The following is a 26,188-nucleotide window of genomic DNA, read 5'->3' as shown; positions in this document are numbered from 1 at the left end:
TCCGCAGGCGCTGAGCTGTTTACAGCACAGCTCCTGGGCAAGTCATTGACCTCAGCTTTCAGCTTCACTGCTGGGAAACAGAGGTCCCCTGGATGATAAGCTGCTCTCACAAGAAATTCTTTTCCTTGTGCGAGGGAGTGGCTGTGTTGTGCCTGCTTGCCTGGCTCGCAAACACATACACACACTCTCTGTGGCTGGTGGAGCCTGGCAGCCCTGCTATCTTCAGGCACAAGGCTGCCCACCCAGTCCCTCAGGAGAGTCTTCTGCGGGGTCCGACCGGCAGAGACACGTAGGGAGAATGTTGGGGAGCAGCCTGAACTTGTGCTGATGAAGAAGCAGGTCAGTACAGCCGCTCACTCTGCTTGGCAGTTGCGCTTGCCTTCCGTGGCAATTCGCCTGTCCCGCAGCAGTGCCCGTTGCCTACCTGTGAGATTTCTCTGCTGAGTAAACATAACTGGGAGGCAGGGTTTTCAGGCATTTCTAACAGCCTGGCGGAGGGTGCACGGCCACCTATGGCCAAGCAGAGATGCTGGGGAAATGGGGCTGGGATTTTCAGTCCCGACGGAGTTAGGCGCTCAGATACCTTGGCGATGGGTCTGGCCTAAGAGGCCGAGCAGAACAAAACAGTCTGGTTTCCTAGGGGACTCTGGCTTCCGAGGTGTAATGAGCAGGGAAACGCAGAGCAGAGCTGGCAGCCGTTCAGGTTTTCCTGAAGTGAATTTAGTGTTGGTGAAAGGTGCTCATGTGACAGCCTGGGAGACTGAAGCCTGCTGTGTTGTTACCCACAGTACAGGCGAAGCATGGGCAATCGCAGGGCAAGCTCCCCACCCCACTGTGCCCCACTGACCCTCACCTGGAGGACCTAGCCCTAGGGGAGGGCCGGGAAGTGAGTCTCTGTGGTTCACTCAGAACTTGGCCTCCTTCCAGACACTGCCCAGCAGGGGCCAGCTAGCGCCAGTTGTGCTGGAGGTTTCGTGGTCGGGACCCCTCTCCCAGGAGGAGGTGGGAATGGAGACGGCTCACTCCTTTCACAGGGCTGGCTATCTGCCTAAACCAGGTGGGGCTCCTCAAACTGGTGGTGCCCAAGCCAGAGGCGGCATGTGAAACTATTTGCCTGGTCTCTAGGACAAGGATTTTCAAAGGAGCTCAGGGCCCGATTTCCAAGTGCTCAGCACCCAGAGCTTGGTTGGTGGGTGGGGAGGGGGAAGAGTTCAGCTGTGGGCTAAGTTCTTTGCAACATTTGTTCCCAGCACAGCAGCGCCTGTCTGGTCAGGGTGTGTGCGGATTACCACCCCGCCTTCCCCCGCCCAACTTTAGGGTTTTTAAATTCTGGAGCTAACCTTTGTGACTCGAGCCCATTTCCAGCGTCTCTTGTGTTACAGCCAGGAACATGCTCCTTTGGTCTGGAGGGACCAATGGGGCAATACTAGAGAACATAGCCACTTTCTGTCTGCCCCCTCAGCTGCACAGCTTTGCAGAGAGACTAGGGCAATGGGGCTTGTTTGTCCTGTATGAAACAAGGCCAGGAAGAGGAAGCGGCAGCATGTCTAGCGGGCTGCAAGGAAGGTGAGTCACAAGATGTTGGTGAGAATGTGGGGCTTGGGGCATGGAGGAATAAACCGAAGCTAAGCAGAGTCCCGGCACTGGTGATAGGTAAGAGTAGAACTGGGTAGAGAAAGAGAATTGCATTTTGCAGAGGATTTTGAGAGTTCAAAATTTGGTTTTATTCTGAATAGGAATGAAAACTAACTCTCCTTGGAGCCACAGACCTTTGAAGCCCTGGGGGTCCCACACTCTGAGCAGGTCTCCGTAATGACCTGCCCTGGTGCCAGAAGTCCGGGTGTCTCTGACTCTCAGGCAGTTTGCCTGGCAGGCTGCCCCTGAGACACGGACCCTGAAAGCCTGGGGTCCCCAGCAGCTCTCCAGGTGGCTGCCATGGAGCTGGGTGGGTGAGCTGGCAGGAGACTCGGGGTCCCATTGGAACTTTGTCAAAATCAAACGATCTCCACAAGGACGATTCATTTGCCTGAATCCACAAATTACGATGGCTACAATGTGTCACTGGAATTTTTTGGACCAGCTCTAATTAGTAGAGCTCTGCCCTGGGGGATAACGGGGCTACATAGACTGATACCCAAGGTAACAGTACCTATTTGGCCAAGGAGCAATTCTCTGTAGGATACAGACACTGTGATGCATGCTTAAATGGACCAGGCTGAGTCACACTGCCTCCTTCTGTCCCAGTCATTAGCGTTGTTTATTATTTGTATTATTGTAGTCCCTAGGAGTCTCAGTCATGGCCCAGGAGGACTACACTGTGCTAGGTGCTGCCCATCACTTTATCATGCTGTGGCTTCTTGGGGACAAGTATAAGCCACTGTCTGGCCTGGCTTAGTAATGTTCTAAGTTGAGGAACCATTTCCTAAATAAGCACTTGTCCCTTTAATTCTTTCTCTTTGGCCCATTGTTCCCCTTGGCTGTGCCCTGCTTCAGAACAGCAGGAAGGATGTGATACACAGTTACTTTTGGTAGGCACAGCACTGCTTATTTAGACCACTCGTGTCCTCCACCTGATGATGCTCCAGATGAAAACCAAAGCAAGCAAGTTATCCTGGGTAGACTTATGACCATTCAGTTCTTGGTTTAACACTCCCATCCCTACCAAGAACACTGTCCATGCCATCTTTCCATCCCCCAGGTACTTTATCTGATAGACTGAGGCTACATTGTACCCTTGAGATAGAGATTCTTCTGGCATCTGCCACGCTCAGTGCACCTACCTATTGGGCAGAACGCCATGACACCTGGCACTCTTAATCTGGGGGTGGGAAAGGACATTTCAGGCCAATGTGTTGCTCTTCAGTGACCTGAGCCGGGAGTCAAAACCTCTCCCTGTGCAATCGGGTTGTATTTGTGTTTATAGTGCATCTCAAAGATAGTACTGTGGCAGGAATGAAGGACTGAGCAATAAGGGTTCCATTCCTGGCCCTGCCATGAACTCTGTGTGATCTTGGGCGAGTCATTTACCTCATTAGGCCTCAGTCTCCCCATCTGTGAAACGGGGAAAATATTATGTTCCTAATCCACAAGTGGTTGTGAGGCTTATTTCGTCAAGGGCTGTCAAGTAATCCCTGAATGGAGGATGCCAGAGGAGCCACAGCAAAATTATTACTGCAGGTGAGAGGTGCTTGTGAAAGAGCCAGATGCAGGGTTGACTTTTGGGAGCAGGGATGGAGGGGGATTCAGTTTCTGTGCACAGAGGAGGTACGTCTGAGATGAGGCTGGACAGGAGAAGAGGGGGGTCCAGTTGGCTTCCACGTACTCCTGGAAAGCCTACATGTGGATTTCTTCCGCCACTCACTGAAGCCTGGAATGCCAGGAATGTACTGCATGGCACTCGAGATACAATCTAAAAAGACAGAGAGAGAAATGAACCCACTGGAATCACAGCGCTGACGCTGGGCAGCCGCACTGGTCCGGGAGAGGGGCCCAGCCCCACCTCCCGCCTCGCAGTGGCAGAGCAGCCATCAAAAGATGCATTGTGCATTGAGCCTCTGAGTCCCAGTGCCTGTGGTGACAGAGCACCATAGCAGGGCGAGGTAGCACCAGATTCGCCCCACGGCCGTGAGAAGGGACGACCTGCCGGCCTCAGGCCTGGGTGGGATGGTGGACACATGGGCTGCTGCTTTGGTGCCCCTTTGCAAAGGGATCTTTCCCTATGGTGCACAGGTAAGTGATCTGTAGGGGTACCAGCCCCCTGCATTGTCCTAGCTATTGTACAATTCTGAGCTGTGGGTCCTTGAGCCGTATATCTCACAGCTCTGCCAGAGTCGCTGGGGAAGGACGTGTTGTTCAGGCCTGGCTCTGTCAGAATGCTCACCCTTGCACAGGGACAGCTGCTGTCAGATCTCTTTCCCCATCTCTTTCCACTGACTTGCAAGTGCCACCTGCCTTTGACATGCAGTAGCTGAGTTACAAACCTGACCCATTGTTCCCCTGCACCCGTTGCCGCAGGAGGCATTCAGCCCTGCGTTGGGATTCACTCAGCAGAGCTGCTGTTAGAAGTTACAAAATATCATTTCAGCAGCCGGGGGGGGCGGGGGGGGGCGATGAGTCATGGGTGCAAATGGCAACGAAACCCGACAATCAGTTTCAGTTCACTTATCCAAATGTTCCTAGTTCCCTCTCCAAGGCAGCAGGAACAAAACCAAACACTGAACAAATGAGTGCTGGTGAGGGCAAGCTTGTCCCCCACTTATCCACGCTCCGCTGCTGAGCCCGCCTGAGACAAACGTCCCTAACGACGTCCCTTCAGGGCTGTTTGGTAAATCCGCCACGGTGGCAGCAATGTGAGGAGAGCAATTATCTGCAACCCCCTGGAAGCATTTCCCTTCCTTTTTGTTGCTGTTATTATTGTTGCTGAATCACTCCGGGGCTCCTGGCCAAGAATACCCTGCTCTGTGTCTGATCTGCTGTGTCTGCATCATGTGTTCTTCAGGTGAACAGCCGGATTCCTGTCCTCCCACCCCAGCCGTGCTTCTGGCCACTTGGTCCAGTCTGCAGAACTACACAGCTGAGCCTCAAGAAAAATGTTTCCCGGAGGAGGCCATGGCATCAGGTACCTGAACACTGGAAACGGGGAACACCCCACTGGGTCAGAGTCAGATGGACACTTCAATATTGGTGCCATTCAGCCTTCTGCGGGGCTACTGGGCACACTGGGTTGGAGACAAGGTTCTCCTTGTTATAATAGTAATAAGAGAGGAAAGAAAAATGATGTAGGGGAGGTACAAGTTAAATGAATACTAGTCAAGCCCTAGTCTTTCAGGCAGCATGGTCTAGCAAATAGGGCATTACACTGGGAGTCTGGAGACTTAGATTCTATTTCAGGTTTTGCCACTCATTCATTTCCTGGCATTGGGCAAGTCACTTTACCTGTCACTTCATCTGTGCCTCAGTTTCCCCATCTGTGCAATGGGGATATTGCTACTTACACTTCTTTGTAAAGTGCTTTGAGATCCTCAGATGACAAGAGAAATATAAGCATTTAGATAGAGGTTTCTGCTTGTAAGAAAAGCTCACTAAATAAGCAGCCTAGGGCTGTTTTTTTCTACTGCTAACTATAAACACGGTTTATAATTCCATGTGTGAATCGCAGTTGATTTTACAAACTGGCAAAGATGACTAAATAAAAAGAACATTAAAGAACAGTTATGGTCAGAGAAATGACTTACAAAAGCAGCAGCGTTGTTACAGTCCCGTATCTCTTGGTGCACATACATCTTACAAGTCATATATGCTTACTGACAAAAACTGGGTTTTAATCCTGTTACCCCTGCAGAGCCAATACAGCTGTGGAAGAGCAAGCTGGATTTTAATGCACTTCAGGCATCATTAACGTAATTGCCAGCTGAAGTTCTGATTCCAGAATCTTTATGGTGATGGTTGATGATGTGTGAAGCAGAAAGAATTAGGCTTGAGTTTCAGATACCAGCGTGAGCGGGCAGTTAGGAAAATCTCATTTTGCCTGGCAAGCTGACGAGTGAGGAATTATGCATATTATTGAACTTCCTGTATTGAAGAAGAGTAATAACTACAAGATCCCCCAAGATGGGCTTTTACAGGGTCACATTACTGCCTGGATCAGCATGCTAAGGGTCTGACTTGAAGGGAAACAAACCACAGCTCAGTGCTACTCCGGCATGGGGGCAAAAGCAGGCAGTAATGAAGGAGCATTCCATGGTGAGGGTCATCAGAACACAGTAATCCCACTAATCTCTTTTTCTCAAATGTGAGTCAGGGTGAGATAAGAGATCTGTGAAAACACTACATTTGTTTTAAGAGGGTTTGGTGAGGTAGAATATACTGTATCTCCTCTGTGAAAATTAGCAACTGCCCTTCTGCCTCCATGATGTCTTCTTAGGTAACCCCAGGCAACTGGATCCAGGAGATCAGCCTGCACAGGTAGCAGAGGGTCCTCTGGAAACTGAATCTGTGTCATTGGCTGTAGGGGAAGGGTTTCCAACTGGTAAGATATTGTTTTGTCCATGGTCAGTGTTTCCCATGATAGTGCATAGCAAAGACTGCCCCACCCCCAAATGGATCTTCTCCCAGCCCATCACTTTCTCCTCTTTAATATTAGCTTTCAGAGGAAACTACTTGGGGTGAGCACTGGTCTGACCTGTGTTATTTTAGCAGGTCAGAGGCATGGAGAGGGCATGGGGGAGCCAACTCTGTGCCAGGCAGCTTTAATACCAGCTGTCAGAGCAGGACACAGCAAGGATGGTCAGGTGTCTCTATGTCCCATACCATGTCCCATGTCCTTGACAGGGCCTATATGCCCTTATGGTGTGTAGGTAATCCCCATCAGAGCTAGTGGATGTTCATAGACCTGAAAGAGTGAGAGCAGCAGATGGAGCAAAGCCAGTGCAGGCAAGTGTTGTGCAAGCTTCTTCCCCACGGCTCCGACAGCGAGCCTCAGTATAGGAGCTTCTGCACCTCTTGGTAGTTCAATACATTTCAGTCCTGTTCCAGTCCTGGAGCCTGTCCTCTGCAGAGTCAGCCGGTCACACTGTGTAACACACAGTCCTGTGATGAGCCTCCATGAGGATGAGTCTTCCAGATTCATCTGGCTTGTCATCTAGCCCAACCCCCACTAGACTAATGTTCAGTCTCCGTGTGAGGTCAGTACACAACATGGCTATGTAGGGTGCTGCTGTGTGGAGTATTTTATTTTATTTTTTTATATGTAACAGTTTCTCTTCTTTAATCAGACGTGTTTCATTTTAAAGAGATTGCGCTCGTGTTCTGTGTTGAGAGTCGCGCTTCTCAGTGTGTTAACTCCCAGCTGCAGGAGGCAGCAAGGAAGAAGCTGTGGGCCCTGGAAAATGACAACAAGGACGTCTGTGATCTTTTCAAGGTGAGAGTCCCAGGTGTGTGCATGCGAGAGTGAGAGAGGTTGGCAGGGGAACTGCTCGCATGCTCCTTGACTGGATGGGATCCACATGGTGATATGAAAGTGGTGGGCGCTAGAGGAAGCCAAAGAGTTTGAGAGGTGTCTGAAGGAATTAGAGGCCCAAATCCCAGTGAAAGTTAGTTTACATAGATAGATGGACCAATTACCACTTTGGAGATAGTGCAATCCCCTTTCATTTTGTGTCCGCCAAGGTTCATAGAAGATGTCGGGATGTTGTAAAACTACATTTCAAAAGATGCTATGTAGTAACGTTCATTGGCCTGATCTATTCTTCTGCCTCAGTTTTTCAAGTCCCATGGTACCACCATGCTCCTTGCTGATAGCTCTGTAATGGTCTCAGCTACTCAGAAGTTGGAAGTCTGGAAGACGATCTGAGTACTACTGTTGGTGACAAGGGGAAGTTTCTTTATCTCAAGAGGCAGATCTCCTGCTCTCAGACTAGAATGGTCTCTAGGAGCAAGCCACAGGAGGGAAGGAATTCTTACACCCTTAAATCTAGCTGAGTGGTGGTTTGGGAGGTGCCTCTATCTTGATTAAAAACTACCCCTCCGTCCCTGTTGAACAATACAGCTATCTGGATTTCATAAGCAGAAGTGCACTAAGTGCACTGGTATGTACAGTAAAGTTAGGAAAAGATTTTGTGGGGAGAGAGTTAACTCCCTCCCACTCATTCTGTTGCATCAAAGAGCATCAGCGATGATAAGGAGGGAAACATTGTAGAGATTCAGTCCCTCCTTTTGGGAGGACCCAACTGGCACAACCTCTAGCATGCAGCAAAGCCCTGCCTGTAACCCTGGCCACCGGCTCAGCGTCTCAGAGCTCCAGACTGGAGCACATTAGAATCCCGGTTCTGTATCGCAGTTCTAAGCCCTTCCATTATTAGCAAACATGAATGTACCATGGCTACCCCTTTGTACTCCCCTCCTAACATGGCTGTCAGAGCAGAAGTTCCTGCTGAACCCTAGAGCCTTTTCACACCCTTGCACTGTCTTCTCTCTGTAGGAGCTGTCAGCCAGACTGGTCTGTATCCAGGCCCAGAAGGATCGGTTCCTCCTCACCTTCAAGACCATAGAAGAAATCTGGAAGTTTTCCACATATTTGGCTTTAGGTAACATGCTTATTGCACCAAGCAGGGAGAAGGGGGTAGTCAATATGTGGGCAGGGTGACTCAGATCCTCAACTGCCCCATGCCACCAAAAACCTGGGAGTAGGCATTAAGCCATATCAGAGATGCAATTGGCTAACAGGGTGGAAAGCTCAGTGAGGGAGGGCTAGGGCAGATGGTGCAGGAGACATATGTAGCATGGTACCCAACCACAGATTTATGAAGCCATTTCCAGCTCAGTGCAAGGGACATGGAGTCCATTTCTATTAATCCCCCATTGCATCCAGTGGAACTGGGAATCGCTTATAAAGATGGACAAGATCATCACCAAAGAGGCTGCTGCCACACTGGTTGCAAACAGCTGCTCTGATGGAGGCAGAGACAGGACTGGGAGTATATGGAAAAGGAATGTGTTTAGACTGTGTTCTTTCTTTGGTTTATAAGGCTACGTGGCTTGCTGTTTGGAGCATCTTCTCTTCGACCACAGGTACTGGCTGAACTGTTCTCTGGTGGAGGATACTGAGATCAGAGTTACTGTAGATGAAGATCACTTGGCCACCATGTACCTGGGTCTGTTACTCCAGGAAGGTGAGAAGCAAATGCCCATGTGGGGACATGAGGGCTTTAGAGAGTGAAGAGCCATTCTGGGTTCCAGATTGCAATGGGTATATAAGAAACACTGCTGATTGCTTCCCTGCTCCTGTTTGCAGGTAATTTCTTTTCCAGAGTAGTGCTCAATGTGCTTCAACCCATGGAGGGGGCAGAGGAAAGCTTGAGGCTCCATGAGAATGATCTAGTCCACGTGAAGGACATTGGGGACGAGTTGAAATGGGAAGGGACATCCCTATCAACAGGTCAACGAGGCCTGGTGCCTGTGGCAGCCATAGAGCCACTGCCCTACCCATTTTATCAGTAAGTACCCGGCCCTTGGTGTTCTACACCACCGGCCATCCTGCCCACCCGTTTGTTCCTCATCGTGGCACATTCAAGGTCACTAGTGTCAGGGAAGCACCAAACCCAGGGCAAGGTATCACTCTTATCACTGAGAGTGAGAGGGGCAGCCCTTGGCACCGGAACAGTGCCGGTCTGGAATTTCAGCACATTTGTGAGCTCAGGGGCATCATGCTGATCTCACTCTGGTTTCACACTGATGTTAGTCCCTTGACTTCAGTGGGATTACGCTTGATTTACATTAGTGTAAGTGAGAGGAAAAGCACAGCCCGAGATTTACGTGAAGTTGATTGAAGCTGAAGGCTGCCCAAGTGGCTGTCAGTTGGGGAATTATTATTATGGTCCCTCATGACAGATACCTGGCTAAGCCACTGTGACATGGACATCACTCACAGCAACCACTGTACTTGCTCAATGAAACTCCCTTCCACAGCCTGTGAAATTCATCATGCTTTTAAGTGAGTGGCATTTTATGTGCTACACAAGGGACGCCCAGATGACCATACCTGCGCTTCTTATATACTGCCATCCTAGCAATATGGCATGCCCAGGGTTAGTAGATAGACAGCACTGGACATGTGCCACATGAGTTCCTGCTACCTAAGGGCTGAGAGCACTTTTGGTACCCACCTGAGCTTCTCCTTGACCATGTGGCTGGCGGCCTGGGGACACTAATATTTACCAAGTGAACAATTCTCAGAGAGAACTGATGTGTTTACCCAGGGCTTCCCCTTTTTAGGTGGTTCCTGAAGAACAATCCAATGAGCTGCGGCATCTCCAAGGAGATCAGCGGGCCAACCTCTCAGCCAATTGGTGCGTACACCTTTGCAATAATGCAGTCTTTCCAACATAAGGCCATGGCTCTTACAAAGCTGGGTTCAGCTATGGAAGGGCCTATCTAGATGCACAAGGCACATCTCTCTTGCTCCAAGAGAACACTTGAGTTACAAGAAGCAAAGTAGGAAAGAAAAGCAGCATCTTCAGATTCTCCAGAATGCTGTGTGGGGCCTTGAGACAGCGTCTGCTTTGAAAGGCTTAAGAGCATAGGGCATAAAAAGCTGCCACCACCCTGCAGCATTCGCTTACATTCTTCTCCCCTCCCCTTTTCCACCTTACTTTTATTCTATCTTCTCTCCAGTGCCTCTGTCTCCCTTAGTCCTGCAGGCCTGAATTTTAAACAATTAGACACACACAAGTGCACATGCCATAACACACCAAATGTGTGCTTGCAATCCCTGCAACATCATGCAGTAACTGTGTAAGTGCATTTGCACAAAGTCAGTTCTGGGTATTTGCCTACTGGCTACAGTAACTGCATGTACAAATTAGGCACATAACTGTGGATGCAATTACATGCCTTCCTGCAAGTCAGACCATGAAACACTGACTGACATCTCTGGCAAACTCTGAACGATGTTCTATCCAGAGTCAGTGCTGTGAGCAATATGATGCAGAGAACCATGCATTTAATTTCCCCCACCCATCTTCATTATCAGGGTATTTGCAGGGATTTCGGTCTATCAGGTGTCTGATCTGCTTTTGCTGCTTATTCCACTCTCTCCCTTATACTACAAGCATCTTCACAAAATCCACAAAGAGGTGCAGATCAGTCAGGGGCAAAGGGACCTTGTTTTCATCTACTGCATAAGCATGATCTCTCATTGGCCACCCCACTTCCAATGAGGGAAGGTCCAAGTATGCTTAACAATTGGGTCAACTCACTGAAATCAGGTTGTTTCTCTTTGTTTCTCAGGCAAGGGGAGGTGCACGGCCACAGAGGATCACAGAGGGAAAGGATGGGATGAGCTGAGTTTCTCCAAAGGAGACAGCATAGAGGTTGTTGGCTTTCTTATACCAGGACTGCAGTGGTTTGTGGGAAAATCCATAAGCAGTGGGATCATTGGCTTTGTCCAGAGCAAACACATGGAGACAGAGACTTGTGAACCTCTGTAAGTATGTTGCTACATTCCAGACAAACTCATGGGGAGGAGGGAAGGGAGGGAAGGGAAGGACGGACTTAGATGCATTCCAAGTACATGCAGAAATCCAGGTTTTCGTGCAGGGGCTAGGTCTAGATTCCATCCCAGGTGTGCTCAGAAACCAGGCTCTTGTTCCAAACAATAAATAGACTGAAGGAGTCTCTACTTAGCTCAGACCTCCTAACAGTTCTATGGGACTGTCCTGCTTTGACCCCCCTAACCCCCCAAGCCCCTGATCCCAGTTGAAGTGAACATTTCCCGCATTCAGGGCTGCCCCAGGTGGGGTCAGGGGGAAGGGGCCCCCATAACTCTGTTGGAGAGGACCCCAGACCGAGTGGTGTTGCGACCAGGCGCAGCGTCACCTCGGTTTGGCTCAGCTGCACTTCCATCTAGAGAGGGGCAGACAGGCCGAACCTGAGAGGTGCTGCATCCCACGTGAAATGTGGTGAGGGATGTTAGCTGTCACTTTTCCCTTGTCTCAGGTAGTTCTCAGACTGGCAGTTAGTGCCTGCTAAGAACAGGTACTATTCTAGGCTCTGGCTAGTTTTATTGTTAGACATGTGTGCTGCTCCTCCTCCCCGGATCAGTGTCACTCCCCTCCACCCTTTTGACATCCATTACAAATGTTTACTGGCCACGTAGCTTTGTCAAAGAGGTGATGCACAATGCGCTCAGAAGGGGGCAGAAGAGAGTGCTCAGGAGAGTTCTTTTCTCCAGCCTATTTCCTGTGCCCCACCTGCAGGACAATGCAACCACTTTGACACAGCTCCAGGCTGAGTGAAATTAAACACCCGCGCCAACACCATCACAAGGAAAAGGCAAGAGCCACCGGAGGAGGCAGGCGGCAACCTCCTGACCCCATAAAGCCCTTGGCAGTGGGCTCTGTGGCTAATGGATGACGTACGCCCCAGCTAGAGACATGCCCGCAGGCGCTGCAGGTCCATAGACTTAATATCTGGGTTTGTTGTTCACAGGCTTCACATTTCTGGGGCTAGGATAACTCAAGAACTTGTCTCCTTAGGGCTTTCATTGCCTAGAGGGTGAAGTGCTGTGAGGAAGCCAGATCATGTGTTTTTTCTGCCCCAGAAGTGGCTCCCGGAGGCAAATAATAAAAGCCCTGTTAAAAACACACAGAAAAGAGCTAAAGGGACTACCCCATGCCCCTGGTCTGTGGTGCCCGGGTACATGAGAGAGGGAGAAGGCACAAATACTTTGTTCAGCCATGAAGCCAGGGGGTGCCATTGGTGTGTCCCAAAACCTCTCTGAGTTCCCTGGTATGTGTATGGGTGGCCAGCCTGTCCCGCCGCAGCTACATTGCTGTTTCTAGCATGCTAGTCTCCCTAGGGCTGGACGTTACACCTCCCGCTCCAGGGTAGATGTACCCTCCAGGCCTGCTGGTCACTTATACTCTGCAGAGGTTCTTTACTCACCTCGGGCAGATTTTCCTTCTATGTTAAAAGGACATGTTCCTGTCAAAAATCAGATCCTTCCCTTTGCTTCTGCTCTTGCTGCTCGGCTGGTGGAAACTGAGAGCATGCTTACAGGGGAGCTTCCTTTTCCCTATAAGGATTTTTGCAGCTCACCCCGTGTGTGTGTTGTGGGTGCGGGGGAGTCTGCACCCCAGCATAGCACTCCTGGGTGTGGGCAGGGGAGAGGGAGCCTCTCCCCCTCCGTGGGCAAAGTCCCGCTGCGTAGCCAGACTGGGATGCCCCACCTCCATTCCAGCTGCTCTTGGGAAGCCTTGCCTTCCCCCCAGGGTGTGGTGCAGTAAGGGGGGGGATTGTTTAGACCCCTACCTCCTCACGGGGATGCTGCTCAGGACCCAGGCTCCCTGCCATCAGTTCGTGGTGGAGCGTTGCTGGGGGGGGTTGGCAGCCCTGCAGCAGCTCCAGGACAGGTCCACTGGGAGGATTTGCCTAGCGATGCGGGGTAGCCAGGGCTTGTGGAAGGCCAGCAACGCTGAGAGCACTGCTGTGTTCCCATGGCAGCGCTTTAATGGGGGAGGGGAGCTGGGCCTCTTGTGTCCATCCATGGAGGCTAGGAGCCAGGTCTCTGCCCAATGGCAGAGCTGTGGTGGAGATGGGGTTGGGGGTGTAGGAGCGGGCGGCACGGGAGAGCTGCATTGACTGATTCCCTCTGGTTTGTGCCCCACACAGGGGAAAGTGTTCAGTGTTTCTAAGTGAAGAAGAGAAATCCTCCCTTCTCCTCCTCCCATGCAATGGCAGTGAGCAGCACTATGCCAGCCTCCTCGGGGACCTGGCCCGCACAGACGTCACCTCTGTGTACAGGCTTGGTGAGTGCCCCAACCTCCCCTGCGCCACACACTCACTGCTCCTTGGCGCTGCTCCTTACACAGAGACCAGTCTGGCCATCTCTAGCAAGCTCCCTGTCTTGTACCCCCATTCAAGGGGAGAATGAGCTAGTAAGCATGCTCAAGAGGAGAGTTTATTTCTTGGGCAAGTCCTAGGAAGGTCTCCATCCAGACCTGCCTTCCTCAGGACTCACAGAGATTTGGGCATTGTTGACACAACCTGCAACTTGGGCGAATTCTTCCTCTATCTGATTCCACGACTGGTTCAGGCTGGGACACCCTAGCCCTCAGCTGTATGTCACCAGTAGTGGTGGCTGCACTTAACAGGTCCTGGCCTTGGGTAACCTGCGTGTAGGTGCTAATGCTACACCCCAGCAAATAGCAAATGACCTTCTTGTGGCAGAGGCAGCCCCTTCGGGAGATGGGCCTGGCCTGCCGGGATTGGAAGAATTAGAGCAGCCCTTTCAAAAGGACTAAATATTGAGAGGCAAAAAGAATGGAAAGGATTTCTTGGTCAGGTGTGTGTGAGCAAAGATGTGGTCAGGTGTGTGTGAGCAAAGATGACTCCTCTTCTGCTCTCTAGCCTGGGCTCATGCTGGGATTCTAAGTGCAAGGAAGTGATGTCTGCTTGCTAACGCAGGGGGCTGGGAGTCAGGATTCCTGGGTTCTGTTCCCAATACTTCTTGGGGAATCTTTGGCAAGATTCACAGCCTCAGTGCCCCCATCTGTAAAATGGGGATAAGAATATTTAGCTACCTCTAATGCCAGTTGTGAGGCTTAATCCGTTAATGTCTGTAAAGCCCTTCAGGTGGGAGGCAAGAGAGTTGCAGCATTATAAATGCTCTTGCCTTCTAGCTTTGTGCTTGAAAAGACACTTTCTGCACACACAAGGCAGTTACCACATCATTTGCCACATCCAGAGCTTGTGAAAAGGAATGTGTGTCCCCTAATAGCAAACCTCTCGGGTTAATGGGGTTACACACAGAATGAGAGTGAAGGATTGGTCCCCAGAAAGTACATTAGCTCCCCACTATCTCCACTAGCAATTTGCTCCCTGGAGTTCCCTCATTGTCAATGAGAGATGGAGTTGATAAAATCCTGATCCGTAAAAGACAAGACACTCTTGTTTCCTGTGGGGGTGTGATGTTGCCAATACCCAATCAAAAAACCCCACTACTGTCCAGCACTTGGGAACTATTTCTCTATGTTCTTGCATTGATCCCAGCCCCTCAGGATGTGGGGCAGGGAATTGAAATTCTGGTTAAAAATGGAGTTGAGGGCTAGAAATAAATTCACTCCATTGAGTCTAAAGAGAGATTCAGAGATCCTGGAAAGGGGGCAGTGGAATCCTTCCAGGACAGGTTTTGCAGTCACAGAGCTTGCCTCTTGCTACTAGCACTGACCACGTTTTATTTCTGTTGGCCGTGTAGCTGGTTTCGAACCCACAGCCATGTTCCCAGGAGTGCCATCTGGTGAGTACCTGTGAATGGGGAGATGTACTTTGTTCCACTGGATTTGGAGGAGGAATCTCCAGGTGGGGAAACATTTCTCTGTGGTCTGTCTGTCCATTTCAGAGGCTGTTCTCCAGGGGTGTAAGGATGTCCAGCTGCTCAAGACATGGGGGGACGCTACTGTGAGCAGCCTGTCCACACCTAGTGACTCGGAACAGTCTAGCCCGGAGGGTGACGCTCCCCCTCTGGCCCTGGAAGAATTTCTTCTGCAGCAGCCAGATGACCTCGATGACCTCAAGTTCTTTACTGACCTGAACGCTGGGCACATGGAGGACTCTGAAGTCTTTGACCCCATACTGACATTCCTTAACCAAGGGTGCTATGGGGCCCAGTTCCAAAGCCTCTATGACCTCTCCTTTTCCTTCCTCAGCTCCACTTTTTATGGCTTCTCCGATGAGGACAAACTGGTCTTGTACCTTGAGACCTCCAGGAACAGGGCCAAGATGGCTCACCTAGGCTGGGCTCACATCAGGCTCTGTTTCCTTCTGGGCAGGCTGTGTATCAAGAGGATCAAGTTCTCTCAGGCCCGAGTCTATTTTGAAGAAGCCATGAGTGTTCTGGACAAGGGGTTTGATGACCTGCCCCTCCTGGCTGCACTGCATGTGAACCTTGCCGCCATCTACCTGAAGCAGAAGATGAGGCACAAGTTCTCCTCCATTCTGGGGAAAGCTGTGGCCCTGCTGGCCTGCTTGCCTGGACACTGCTTCAGCTCCGAGAATGAGTTGGAGGTCGTGAGGTACATCCTGAGGGAAGCCATCGCTGTGGGCAATGCCCCTTTGGAGGCCCGGGCCTGTTTTCTTGTCGTCAAGCTCTTCCTGCAGTTGGGCAAGTATGATGAGGTCCTGCCCTTTGTGGAGCGTCTTCAGTTCCTCTCTACCTGCTTGTCCAGCCAGGACTCCGGTGCCACATCCTTGGATACTACCCCTATCCTGAGCTATCTCTATGACAAAAAGTGCTTGCCGCACATCGCGTTGGCTTCCACCAGACTCTTTGTTCCCACTGGTATAAAGGGGATGCCGTCGCCCATATGGAGAGCTGGCATAGTCCTCCAAAATACCTCCAAGCTCCAGGGAAGCCAGCTGGGAAGGAGCAGCACCCCAGCACTCGCTTGCCTGTATCTCAGGCGTGCATTGGCCTTCTCCCATGAGAGCGGAGCTGTTCCCACTCAGAGAGCCTTGTGCGCTGTCTTGTCCAAAATGTACCTCCAGCATGGCATATTAGATGGAGCACTTTATTACTCAGCCAGAGCTGTAGCCCTTGGCAGGCTGATGAGTGAGGAGGAGGCCTTTGAATCTTCCCTCTCCTTGGGGTGGATGTATGTTCTGGCCAGCCAGCCGGCTAAGGCTAGGGAGATCATGTTGCAGCTCCTGCATTCTCTGCGCGAGACAGACAGTGTTACTCAGGATGGGGCAGTCCACAACCTTCTGGCCATCGCCCTCAAAGGAGAAGGAGAGGTGAAGAAGGCAGCAGAGAATTACCTCTGGGCCTTAAACAAAGCCAAGGAGACTGGCAACAGGCGGAACCAGGCTATTGCTCTGGCCAACTTTGGACACCTGACTCTCTCGTGCAGGGCGACCCAGCTGGCAGAGAGCTACTTCCTCCAGTCTGTTCAACTGTACATTGAATTCCAGGGTGGTGAAGACTTGGAGATGGAGCTGGTGCAGGTGCTGCTATGGCTGGCACAGGCCATGGTGAACCAGCACAGGATGGAAGACAGTAAACTCTATTATGAGCTGGCACTGGCGTTTGCTCTGAAGTCACACAATGTGATGAGTGAGTATATTACTTAGGGCTTTGGTGGGGGAGGGGGAATATATAGGGGAGTTACTTGTCTCTATGTTGCATCTTCTTAGATCCCTAATGTACCCTGTTTAATCGTACCCCCTTCCCCATACCATACAGGTCAGCTTCATGTCACTGAGTCCCTCTGCCATTTCTACAGCAAAGTATCTCCAGATCCTGGGGCCTGCATTACCTACCATGAGCACTGGGTATCCCTGGCACAGCAGCTCCGTGACAGAGAGATGGAAGGGAAAGTCCTGCAGACCCTCAGCCGGCTCTACCAGACTCTAGACTTAGCCAAGTAAGTCACTGCCATGGCCGTACCCATTTGCAGAGATTGCTGGTTGGAAGTCACTGCTTAAGACCAACATCTTCCTCTCAGATGTAAAGGGCAGGGTCTCCAGTGGGCCACGAAGAAAGGGCGATTATATGTGTGCCATAGCACTTACTGTGTCTCACACTCGACCAGCAGACGTCACTGAAAAGGCAGTATTTGCCAGCCTTTCCTGCGCAGTCTTTGCTGTTATCTCGTGTTGTAAGTAAAGGGGGAAATGGTTTCATTACAGATACAACCATATGGTAACTTGGCAAATGCTGAAATTTTAATGGTGACCACTCTGTGCTAGGATTTAAAACAGGCAGTGGTTCCTGATATTTGAACTACATGGAAATACACACTGTGCCTTATCTCTTGCATGCTGCCTGAGATTGTAAGAGCCGGCAGTCTTGCACTGATCTGGCACACAGGATACAGAGTGAAAATGTAGTAAGCTCCATTTATTGTATACAATGCCCCTATCACAGCCTCTTGAGAAGATGTTTATAAAAAACAGGTGAGTTATAACCAACTGAATTGTCCCTGGGTCAGATCCAGCCCTTCTGTAACTCTGCTGACTCCGATGGACTTATGCTAGGGAGGAATTTGGCTCAGTATCAACCGAAAGGGGTGCCCTAACCAGAGCTCGAGTTGTGCCAGACACTCCAGCACTGTTCAGGCACTGGGTTTTTTTTTCTTTTGGTGGTCCACTACTTTCATTACTGAGTGATAGCACCAGAAGTCCTGGGAGGGTGTTCCGGCGCTTCTTTTTAAGGACTTGGTCACTGTCCCTAACCACAGTAGGAACTCGGCCTCCCACACTGTAAATACCCTCCAGCAAAAATCTGATGGGCTTTGTATCGTGCCACAGAAATCAATAGGCTCAGAGCTCCATCAGACCAGCTGAGGGTGCAAATTCCAAGGGGAAACACGTCCTACTGGAAATGCCTGGCTTCCAGTGCCCCTCGATGCACAAACAGATTCATAGTTTCCCAGGCCAGAAGGGACCAGTGTCATCAGCTAATCTGATCTCCTGTATAATATAGGCCAGAGAACTTCCCCCAGATAATTCCTGATGAACAACAGCATATTTCTTAGAAAAAACATCCACTCTTGATTTAAAAATTGCCCTTGAGGGAGAATCCACCACAATCCTTGGTAAGTTGTTCCAATGGCCGATGATCCTATCCTTTTTAAAATGTACACCTTATTGCCAGTCAGAATTTGTCAAGATTCAGCTTCCAGCCATTGGGTTGTGCTGTCCCTTTGTCTGCTAGATCAAAGAGCCCATTATCAAATACTGGTTCCTGAAGCATAGATTTGAAGCTGTAAAGGACCATTAGATCATCCAATCTGCCTTCCTGTATATCACAGGCTAGAGAATTTCACCCTTACCCCTAGAGTGAGCCCAATAACTTAATTTTGTTTAAAGCAGAATTTCCAGAAAGACCTCCCTGTCTTCATTGGAAGACATCAAGAGATCGAGAATCCACTGTTTCCCTTGGTAGTTTTTTCCAATGGTTAACCACCCTCACTGTTCAGAATTAGCACCTTATTTCTAATTTGAATTTCTCTGACTTCAGCTTCCAGCCATTAATTCTTGTTGTGTCTATCTCTATTAAAAAGCCCTTTAATACCCACTATTTTCTTCCCATGAAGGTACTTATACACTGTAATCAAGTCACCTCTTAATTCTCTTTTTGAAAAGATGCAGGTAACTGACTAGATTAGGCCAGAGGGGATGGTGAGGGGCACAGAGTTTGACAGACAATTGTAGTATTTACTGTTTTAAAGGCAAATGTGTTGAGTAGCACCGAGTTAGCGCCAATCTCCGTGGGACATTTAACTGGCCAGGCATGTGGTCATGCAGTAATTTGGATGTTAACCTACCCATGCAAGGTCACAGTGAGCTCAGAGGGAAGGAATTTAGGAAGCAGACCGCCTGTCATATGAACTGTGCTATTTCAGATAACAAAGGCACCCCACTGCCTGAACTAAAAGGACAGCTGGAGTCCGGTCGCCCTAAGGACAACCCATGTCAAACAAACAAACAAACAAACAGGCAGAGCCGAGATACGGTGCTCGTATGTCTCCATGCTGGCACTGCCCCCTTCTGGATGAAAAATGTCAAGTCACATGACACACTCAAGTGCTTGTCAGTGTGCCCACTAGTGACCTGTAAAGAAGAGCTAGATCTTGATACCGGTATTAATGGACGTTCCCTTTTAGCTCGAGTGAATGAGAGAGAGAGAGGTGTTTTGGGAACCAAGTGTTGCTGGCTGCAGGGCTGGTGTATGTAAACGCTCATAGCTAGTGTAGATGGCCTATGCCAGTGCATGCAGCAGCGACCTGCCCTGCACAGAAGTTACCTTTGGGTTAGTACAAGGAACCGAAAGGAGGACGGTCCGCACTGGGCCATGACAAAGGGGGAAGTAGTGCAGGATGTGTTGCCAAGCTGCAGCTCTACAATTCCTCTGTAATGACTGACCACTTGTTAACCATACAGGTCCCTGAAACAGTCTCTGGACTGCACCAAACAGAGCTTAAGGATCTTCATTGACTTGGGGGAGACAGCCAAAGCAGCGCAGGCCTGGCTGCAGGCTGGGAGGCTCTATTATCTCATGCAAGAGGATGAGCTGATGGAAATGTACTTCCAGGTAGGGTGGGGGTGACTGGAATAGTCTGCCATGGCAGCTCTTTGCTATTAATCTCTATGGATGGCTGCCAATCATTCAGCCACCTGATTGCCATGAGTGTCTTCGACAACAAGATCACACATGCAGAGGGTCCCCTCACTGTTAACTGACAACCACCAACTGAAGGAGAAGTGATCACACTGGTGTGTATGGAGTAGCTGGCGTTAAATACACAGCCTCTGCCTCCACTGGGGTTTGGAAACCTCCTGAGTGAAAGGCACTGAATTCAGCACTTGAGAATAGAAACTGGAATTTTAAAAGGGTTGTTGTGAGGGGTTAGGTGCCCAAATCCCATTGAAAGCCATATAGACTAAAGAGCAGTGTCCCAAGGGAAGTGGTGGAAGCCCCATTTCTTAGGATTAAGAACAGGCAGGACGAAGCGTTAGACCATGTAGACTAGGGAATAACTTTCCCTTACTGGTGGGATGGACTATATGATCTAGTAGGTTCTGTCCATCTCTAATTTCTATGACTGTAGCATTTAAACAGTAAAGGGGAAAACAGCCCATAATCTCTGGTGGCAACATTAACTATGGGAAGCAACCTCCTTTAAAGAAGAAGCTCCTTCCATCAGCCCCAGACTAAACAGAGCAGACGGTTAGATTGGGTTGCTAATGGTGTGATCTGCTAGGGGGTGCAGTGACAACAGCCTGGCTGCACATAGAATGACTGTTCTGTTCCTAATTTCACAGCATCAGAAACCCTTTAAACTGGTGGGACTGGCTGGCACAGGGGCTTAGTGCAGAGGAGAGAGTCATTCACCTTTACGTCACCAGCACGAATCTAAACCTAGACAGCAGTGGCTGGAAGTTGTCAGTATCAGATGGCTGCTCCTTGACCTATGTGTAATGAATGGGTGGCCTCAGCCGCAGCCTACTTCCTAATGGCCAAGTCTTCACAGCGGGCAAAGCTAAGGCGCCATCATGCATGGTAGTAATTAACCCCCTGGCTGGTGATTTCAGCAAGGAGGCCATGGATTTAATGAGAGTGGAGAGTGGCCTCCCATTAAGAAAGGGGAAGTATAGGCTGAATATCAGGCAGCTCTTCCCAGTCTACCAGTCCGAGGGAAGATTATTTATTATACTAAACGTACAATGAGGAACAAGCTTGCACTGGGTGGGAAATGGCCTAACTAGGACTTTGCAGCTAAATTCATCGTTGACACAAGTGGTTGCTGCCCCTCTGAAGCTACACACGCTCTCTGCAGCAGTCAGTTTGGCTCAGCTGATCTTTCTCCTCTTTTGATTTTGATTCTTTCATCGCCCTTTGAGGTGGTTCCATCAAGTCATGGCTGAAGCCCAGTGGCCGGCCAGCAACTGGGGAAAGCTCACATAGCCATTGACTGCACTGTTCCTACGAATAATATTCAGATGTGTTTGGTTTCCAGGGATGTCAGTCTGGCACATCCCACTTGCATGGAAATGCATGTTCCCGTCCGAATGTCAAAACTGCACGCATAAAACTCACAAATGCAATTACCACAGCTGGGCTAGCATAGCAGTAACTGGGCATCCAAATGCAAATGACCAGTTGATCTCCTAATTGCTCATTTGCATGCATAGCTACTGCAACTGAGAATGCAAATTATGCGTACACTCAGCTCTGAAGACTTGGGCCTGCACTTCTTATTGCTATAGGAAAAAATCACCCAGAGTGTGTCTGTTGTGCTGCCTCTTTCAGGCTCTCATCTAGATTCCTTCTCCTTCTAGGCAGCCATACAGACTGCACTGAAACCAGGGGAGTTCTCCTTGGCCATGGACCTGTATGAAGAGGCTGGGGATATCTTTTTCAATGGCAACCGAAACAGGCACCAAGCAGTGGAATATTACAGGGTACCCACCCCACAGAGCATCGGCGTCAGTGTGACCCTGCTGTGCAAATGGCCCTAGTGAGATCTCCAGCAGAGTGGCATGTTTTCTGAAGTCATTCAGAAAAGGCAATAGAGAAGCTGAAAGGGAAAAATGTGGGCGGGGAGGTGGAGTGTGCCTGAGCATGAGAGAGCAAAGACAGCCATTGCACTCTGCGGGGGATGGCCAGAGGCACAGAGCCGCAGTTAACCTGGCTATGGAGCCTAGACATGTCTGGCTATAGTTGTTGCCTCAGTAAGAGCTCAGCTGAGAGAGGTGACAGGGTTTCCTTGGAAGCCTGAGGCGTTGCTTCCCTGGAAGCGCACAGGATAGACTGAGCAACTGGGGCTGTCTTTACACAGAATTACATTGTAACCGGGAGAACTGAGTTCTGAGGCGTGCAGGGTCCAGGCTGGTGAAAAATGCTTGGGCTGTAGGGATGCTTCATGGCAGGGCAAGAAAGTGCCAAGTATATTGGGCTGAGGGCAGACGCTATATATGGTACTTGCACATCTCCCGTTACCATAGCAGCTTATCGCCTCCCAATCTGCAACAGATTTCTCCTGAGAGGTAGGGCAGTGTTATTAAGCCAAGTGTAAGGGCTGAGGCACAAAGACTAAGCAACTTGCTCATGGTCACACAGAGATTGAATCTGGCTTTCTGTAGTCCCAGGCATATGCCCTGAGCTCTGTACCATCCTTCCTCTGTAGCTGGCACCTTGGGGCTACTCTGTGCATTGCAAGGGTCAGAGATGGCTGTGGGCTACTGTCTCCTCTCTTCCCAGGGAGGTGCCGTGCCTTTGGCCAGGAAACTGAAGGCCACCAGGACAGAGCTGCGGCTGTTCAATAAGTTGGCAGAGTTGCACATTGGTCTGCAGGGCTATGAGAAGGCACTGGAATTTGCTACGCTGGCAGCCCGGCTCAGCACCAGCGTCGGTGAGTGGTTCGGTCATCCAGCGTCAGAGGGAGCAGTCTATCCAATGTCTTTTCCAGGACGAGTGGGTGGGTGGGAAGTGCAAAAAGTCTGACTGAATGTATTGACCATGAAGGTAAGTTGTTCCTGGTTTAATGAAAGCTCTGGATGGTCTTTTTACTGTCTTACAGGGGAAAGTTTTCTTTAAGCACATGGCAGGGGACGTGGCTGATGGTCTCCTGGGAATGCCCGGCTCTCCCGCACTGCCATGGGGGAGACTTGAGTCTGATGGGAATTTTGGTGTTTTGCCAGAGCCTGGGAAATTCAGGGCGGGTGTAATGTGGTGATTCCTCACTGCCCTGGTTCTTCTTTCCCCAATGAAACTCCTCACCGCTCTGCAGGGAAGCACTTTAGCTGGGCAAGAATTGTTTATGCCAATACCAATGCACAGCTCTTAACTTCAACATGTGTTGAATCAGCCCATGCAGTCCCCGTGCTCCTGGAGACTTAAATATTGAATGATACACACGTAGGCATTCCTCTCCTGTTAAACTATGCTGATTGTGACAATGATCCATTGTCCCCATCCAGGATCCCCACTGAACCATCTTCATATCCATTCTCAGCCATCCCCTTAGTCACAGCTGTCCACACTTCCCCTGACTGTGAAGCAAACCCATTCCAGAATTCCTCAGGGCTCCAGGCTCAATTGTACAGGGAAGGAATGATTTATAGCCGGCTGCAGTCTCCTTATATCTTTTTCCAGGAGATCAGCTGCAAGAGCTGGTTGCATTTCACCGCCTGGCTACCGTGTACTATTTCCTGCAGATGTATGAGATGGCTGAGGACTGCTATCTGAAGACACTTGCCCTGCGCTCTCCCGTGCTGCAGTGTGCTGAAGAGGCCATGTACTATTTCAAGGTTTACTGCCGCCTTGGCAACCTGACCCTGCACAAACTGAAGGTGAGAAGTGTCTTTCCATGATGTGCTGTGCTGAATAGAATCGCCTCGCTGGAGAGCTGAGGGTGGCATTAATCTCTCTGCCTATCCTGGAGTTCAGCTGCTAGAACAGGGGGGTCCCACTTAAATGTAGTGAACTATCCACAGGCAGGGCCCTGGCCCAGCTGCAGCACCGCCCTCTGAGCACTTCAGTTCAAACCTGTCCCTCATGTTTTCCCTTGTATTTGTTCACCCTTAGGATGAACACGATGCGGCTGCCTACTTCCTGTTGGCCCTGGCTGCAGCCACAGAGCTGGGAGACCAGAAGCTCCAAGGCGGCATTCATGCCAAGCTGGTTCTCATATACAATGCTCCGCTGTGGCACAAGAGCCCGGACTGGTGTGCTGCATATCGGGCCAGGTGGCTGAGTGAAGGAGGACATGTCATCTGATAAGGGACCTACACGCTCAATCACGTGAAACAGATGAACCAAGTTATCTTCTTACCTCATAGCTGATGGGTGCCCATGCGCCTTCAAAGCAACAGCAAAGAGCACACGAGAAGTCCTGCGCCCCTGCCTCTTCCTGAGCCATGTTATCCTCTCACTTCAAACATTCAGACAGAAAGATCAGCTGTTTGGGACGAGACACCTTCGGTTTTACTCTGGGGTCACCTGGAAACAAGACAAAATCATCATCCCAGCCTGGTCAGGCAGCCTCAACAGCAAAGCACATAAGTAGGAGACCTCACCACCACTCATATCCCACTTCCAAACCAGACTCATTGCATGTACTCTACTGCAGGGGGGCCGCTAAGTGGCAGCTCAGTTATCAGCCTGAGCTAGGATGGAACCAAGTCCAGTGTTTGGGAATGCACATGATGGAAGTTATGGAAGTGGCCACTAGATGGCATGCTAAGAACACAGCTGATCTTAGGGGAAGGTGCTGAAACTGATCCCTGGTGGTGGGAAAGTGCGGTGTATGGTCATCGGTCGGATGCTCATCTCCGAGAATATGCCCCTCCTGCCTGCGGTCCTACAGACCTGGGCTGAGCAAATGGGCCTTTGGGGACATCGGTAGGAGCTGCAGCTCTAATTCGGGGTATTTTAACTTGTCAAATAGCAATGGTGTTATTTATTTCTGTATTTTCTGTCTCCTGTGAGAGGGGCTGATGAGCTACAAGCACACAGGGATGAATTATAAAGCATCACCAACTCCTTCTAGTGAGAGGAAGGCAAGATGTGTGTTTCAAAGGCTAGTCCAGGAGCTATTTGGATAATGGGCACAGTAAATAGGTGACAGTTACCCCTGGGGGAGGGAGCCCTGGGCAAAGGGTAGGGCAGGATTCTGGCTTTGTAACATGACTACCCAGGGAGTGGGGAGGAGCCCAAGCATAGGTTCCCTGAGGCCTTCTGCCTTCCCAGGTGAGGAGGTTGCTAAGCTGCAGCCCCTGCTGTCACTTTGTGCAAAGCTGCAACATTCAGCCCCAGTCAGACCCCAACAGATGCGCAGGGCTGATGAGCCCTGGCCATCCCCTCAGCCACACTGACCTTGCCTCCTGGGGACTGTGCTGCACGGACATGTCAGATGGGACTAGCACTCAAGGGACTGCACTAAGTCTGTGCTAATGCTGGCGCCTGCTGGAGATAGGGGGTGGAAGATGCTCTCTGCCCAGCTCTTCCCCCCGCTCCTCTGCCCAGGGACTGTCCGATTTTGGTCTGGTTGTTGCAGAAAAGTAACCAACATAGCCTAAGGAGCAGCTGCAGCGCTGCTGGTGCCGTCTCTGCTCTGGCCATGAACTGCAGCCCATCCCTCGGCTGCTGGTTTCTAAATATGCAGCGTCTTTCACTGCTGGGAGATGTCAAAGGAAAATCATGTTGCAAAAGAAAAAAATCTCTATTTCTTGAGCCCTTAACATCTCTTGGCATCCACTTCGTCTTACCAGGTACAAAGCCCAGTTAAGGGGGGAGAGATTCCAAGAACCAGTGTGTTTCTGTCACTTCCATCCCGTCTCCTCTGCCCGGGTTATATTTGATGGGATGGGGAAGGCTGGGAAAGCGGGTACAATTCTGCTGCCCAGGGAGCGATGCGGAAGAAGGCGTGATGGTGGTAGGGGAATGTAACACACTTGCTGTCTTCATAATGCTACAAACCCTTCCTGTTTCCATAGCCCCTGGAATTCCAGGGTTCTGATCAGGGTTCCCTTCTCATGCTACCGAAAGGCAGCCAGCTCCGTTTGGGGAACCTGAGAGCCATTGTCGGTGTGTGGGGTGGGAGGAGGGGGGAGCATGGCAGCCACTGTTCTGTGCCACCAGCATGGCCCAGCAGGGAGGGGAAGTGACTGTGTGCTGGCAGATCCCAAGTCTGACAGTGACAGCCTGGCCTGTAGTGCGCAGTGGATAACAATGCTCCTGTGTGGGCATGAGCACCCATTGCACAAGTGACAGAAGAAAGGGAAGTCAGAAGAGGAATGCTGTGCAGGTGGCAGGGAGTATGCAAAGCATCTTGAGGCCAGCCTGGTTTGTATCTGAACACCTAGTCTCTTGGGATAGGTCCCGTGACAGTAGCTGGAGGAGGGCGGGGGAGAGAGAGTGTTCATTCTCTGTGAAGACACCTGGCTGCCTGCAGTAACAGGTAGAACCTCTCTACTTTATTAGATCAGTAGAAGAGGGCATGTTGTGGTGCTTTGAGCTGTACTGGTGCTGGAAAACTAAAAAGACACTTTAGCGAGCTGCAACGGAACAAGCAGGTAGGCAAATGCCAAGTACCACTGAACACGTAGCACCTGGCAATAGATGACTTGGCTGGTGTATGTACCGTATCACACCACTAGAGGGCAATAAATCACACTGCTTCCAGCTTGA

At 50.4% G+C, this 26,188-nt stretch overlaps 1 protein-coding gene across 4 annotated transcripts; it reads left to right on the top strand.

Moving 5' to 3' along the window:
* Nucleotides 1-26,188, top strand: SH3TC2 (SH3 domain and tetratricopeptide repeats 2). Of its 4 annotated transcripts, none has more exons than XM_067566410.1 (18): nucleotides 1-339; nucleotides 4,499-4,618; nucleotides 5,924-6,028; nucleotides 6,774-6,919; nucleotides 7,979-8,084; nucleotides 8,526-8,669; nucleotides 8,792-8,993; nucleotides 9,772-9,845; nucleotides 10,786-10,981; nucleotides 13,168-13,304; nucleotides 14,753-14,794; nucleotides 14,897-16,606; nucleotides 16,736-16,916; nucleotides 19,438-19,588; nucleotides 21,337-21,459; nucleotides 22,259-22,409; nucleotides 23,153-23,349; nucleotides 23,585-26,188. In XM_067566410.1, the coding sequence occupies exons 2-18, from the start codon at nucleotides 4,609-4,611 to the stop codon at nucleotides 23,774-23,776; spliced, it is 3,867 nt and encodes a 1,288-aa protein (XP_067422511.1). In that variant the 5' UTR covers nucleotides 1-339; nucleotides 4,499-4,608; the 3' UTR covers nucleotides 23,777-26,188. The 4 variants fall into 4 exon arrangements, with proteins under 4 accessions (XP_067422511.1, XP_067422510.1, XP_067422509.1 ...); XM_067566409.1 differs by lacking the exon at nucleotides 1-339 and adding an exon at nucleotides 1,422-1,566; XM_067566408.1 differs by lacking the exon at nucleotides 1-339 and adding an exon at nucleotides 2,154-3,729.

The sequence above is a fragment of the Emydura macquarii genome, unplaced genomic scaffold (genome assembly GCF_026122565.2).
Source record: "Emydura macquarii macquarii isolate MOO-44397 ecotype Brisbane River unplaced genomic scaffold, CSIRO-AGI_Emac_v2 contig_2768, whole genome shotgun sequence".
In the NCBI taxonomy this organism is placed as follows: domain Eukaryota; kingdom Metazoa; phylum Chordata; order Testudines; family Chelidae; genus Emydura; species Emydura macquarii.
Note: the sequence above shows the minus strand (reverse complement) of the source record. Positions and strands in the feature narration are given on the sequence as shown.

Bases quoted from the DNA above. Each gene is read 5' to 3' on its own strand.
- SH3TC2 (XM_067566409.1), top strand. From the start codon at position 1,512: ATGAAACAAGGCCAGGAAGAGGAAGCGGCAGCATGTCTAGCGGGCTGC. The intron at 8,670-8,791 runs GTGAGAAGCAAA...TCCTGTTTGCAG, and splicing joins GGGTCTGTTACTCCAGGAAG to GTAATTTCTTTTCCAGAGTA. The intron at 16,917-19,437 runs GTAAGTCACTGC...TTAACCATACAG, and splicing joins CAGACTCTAGACTTAGCCAA to GTCCCTGAAACAGTCTCTGG.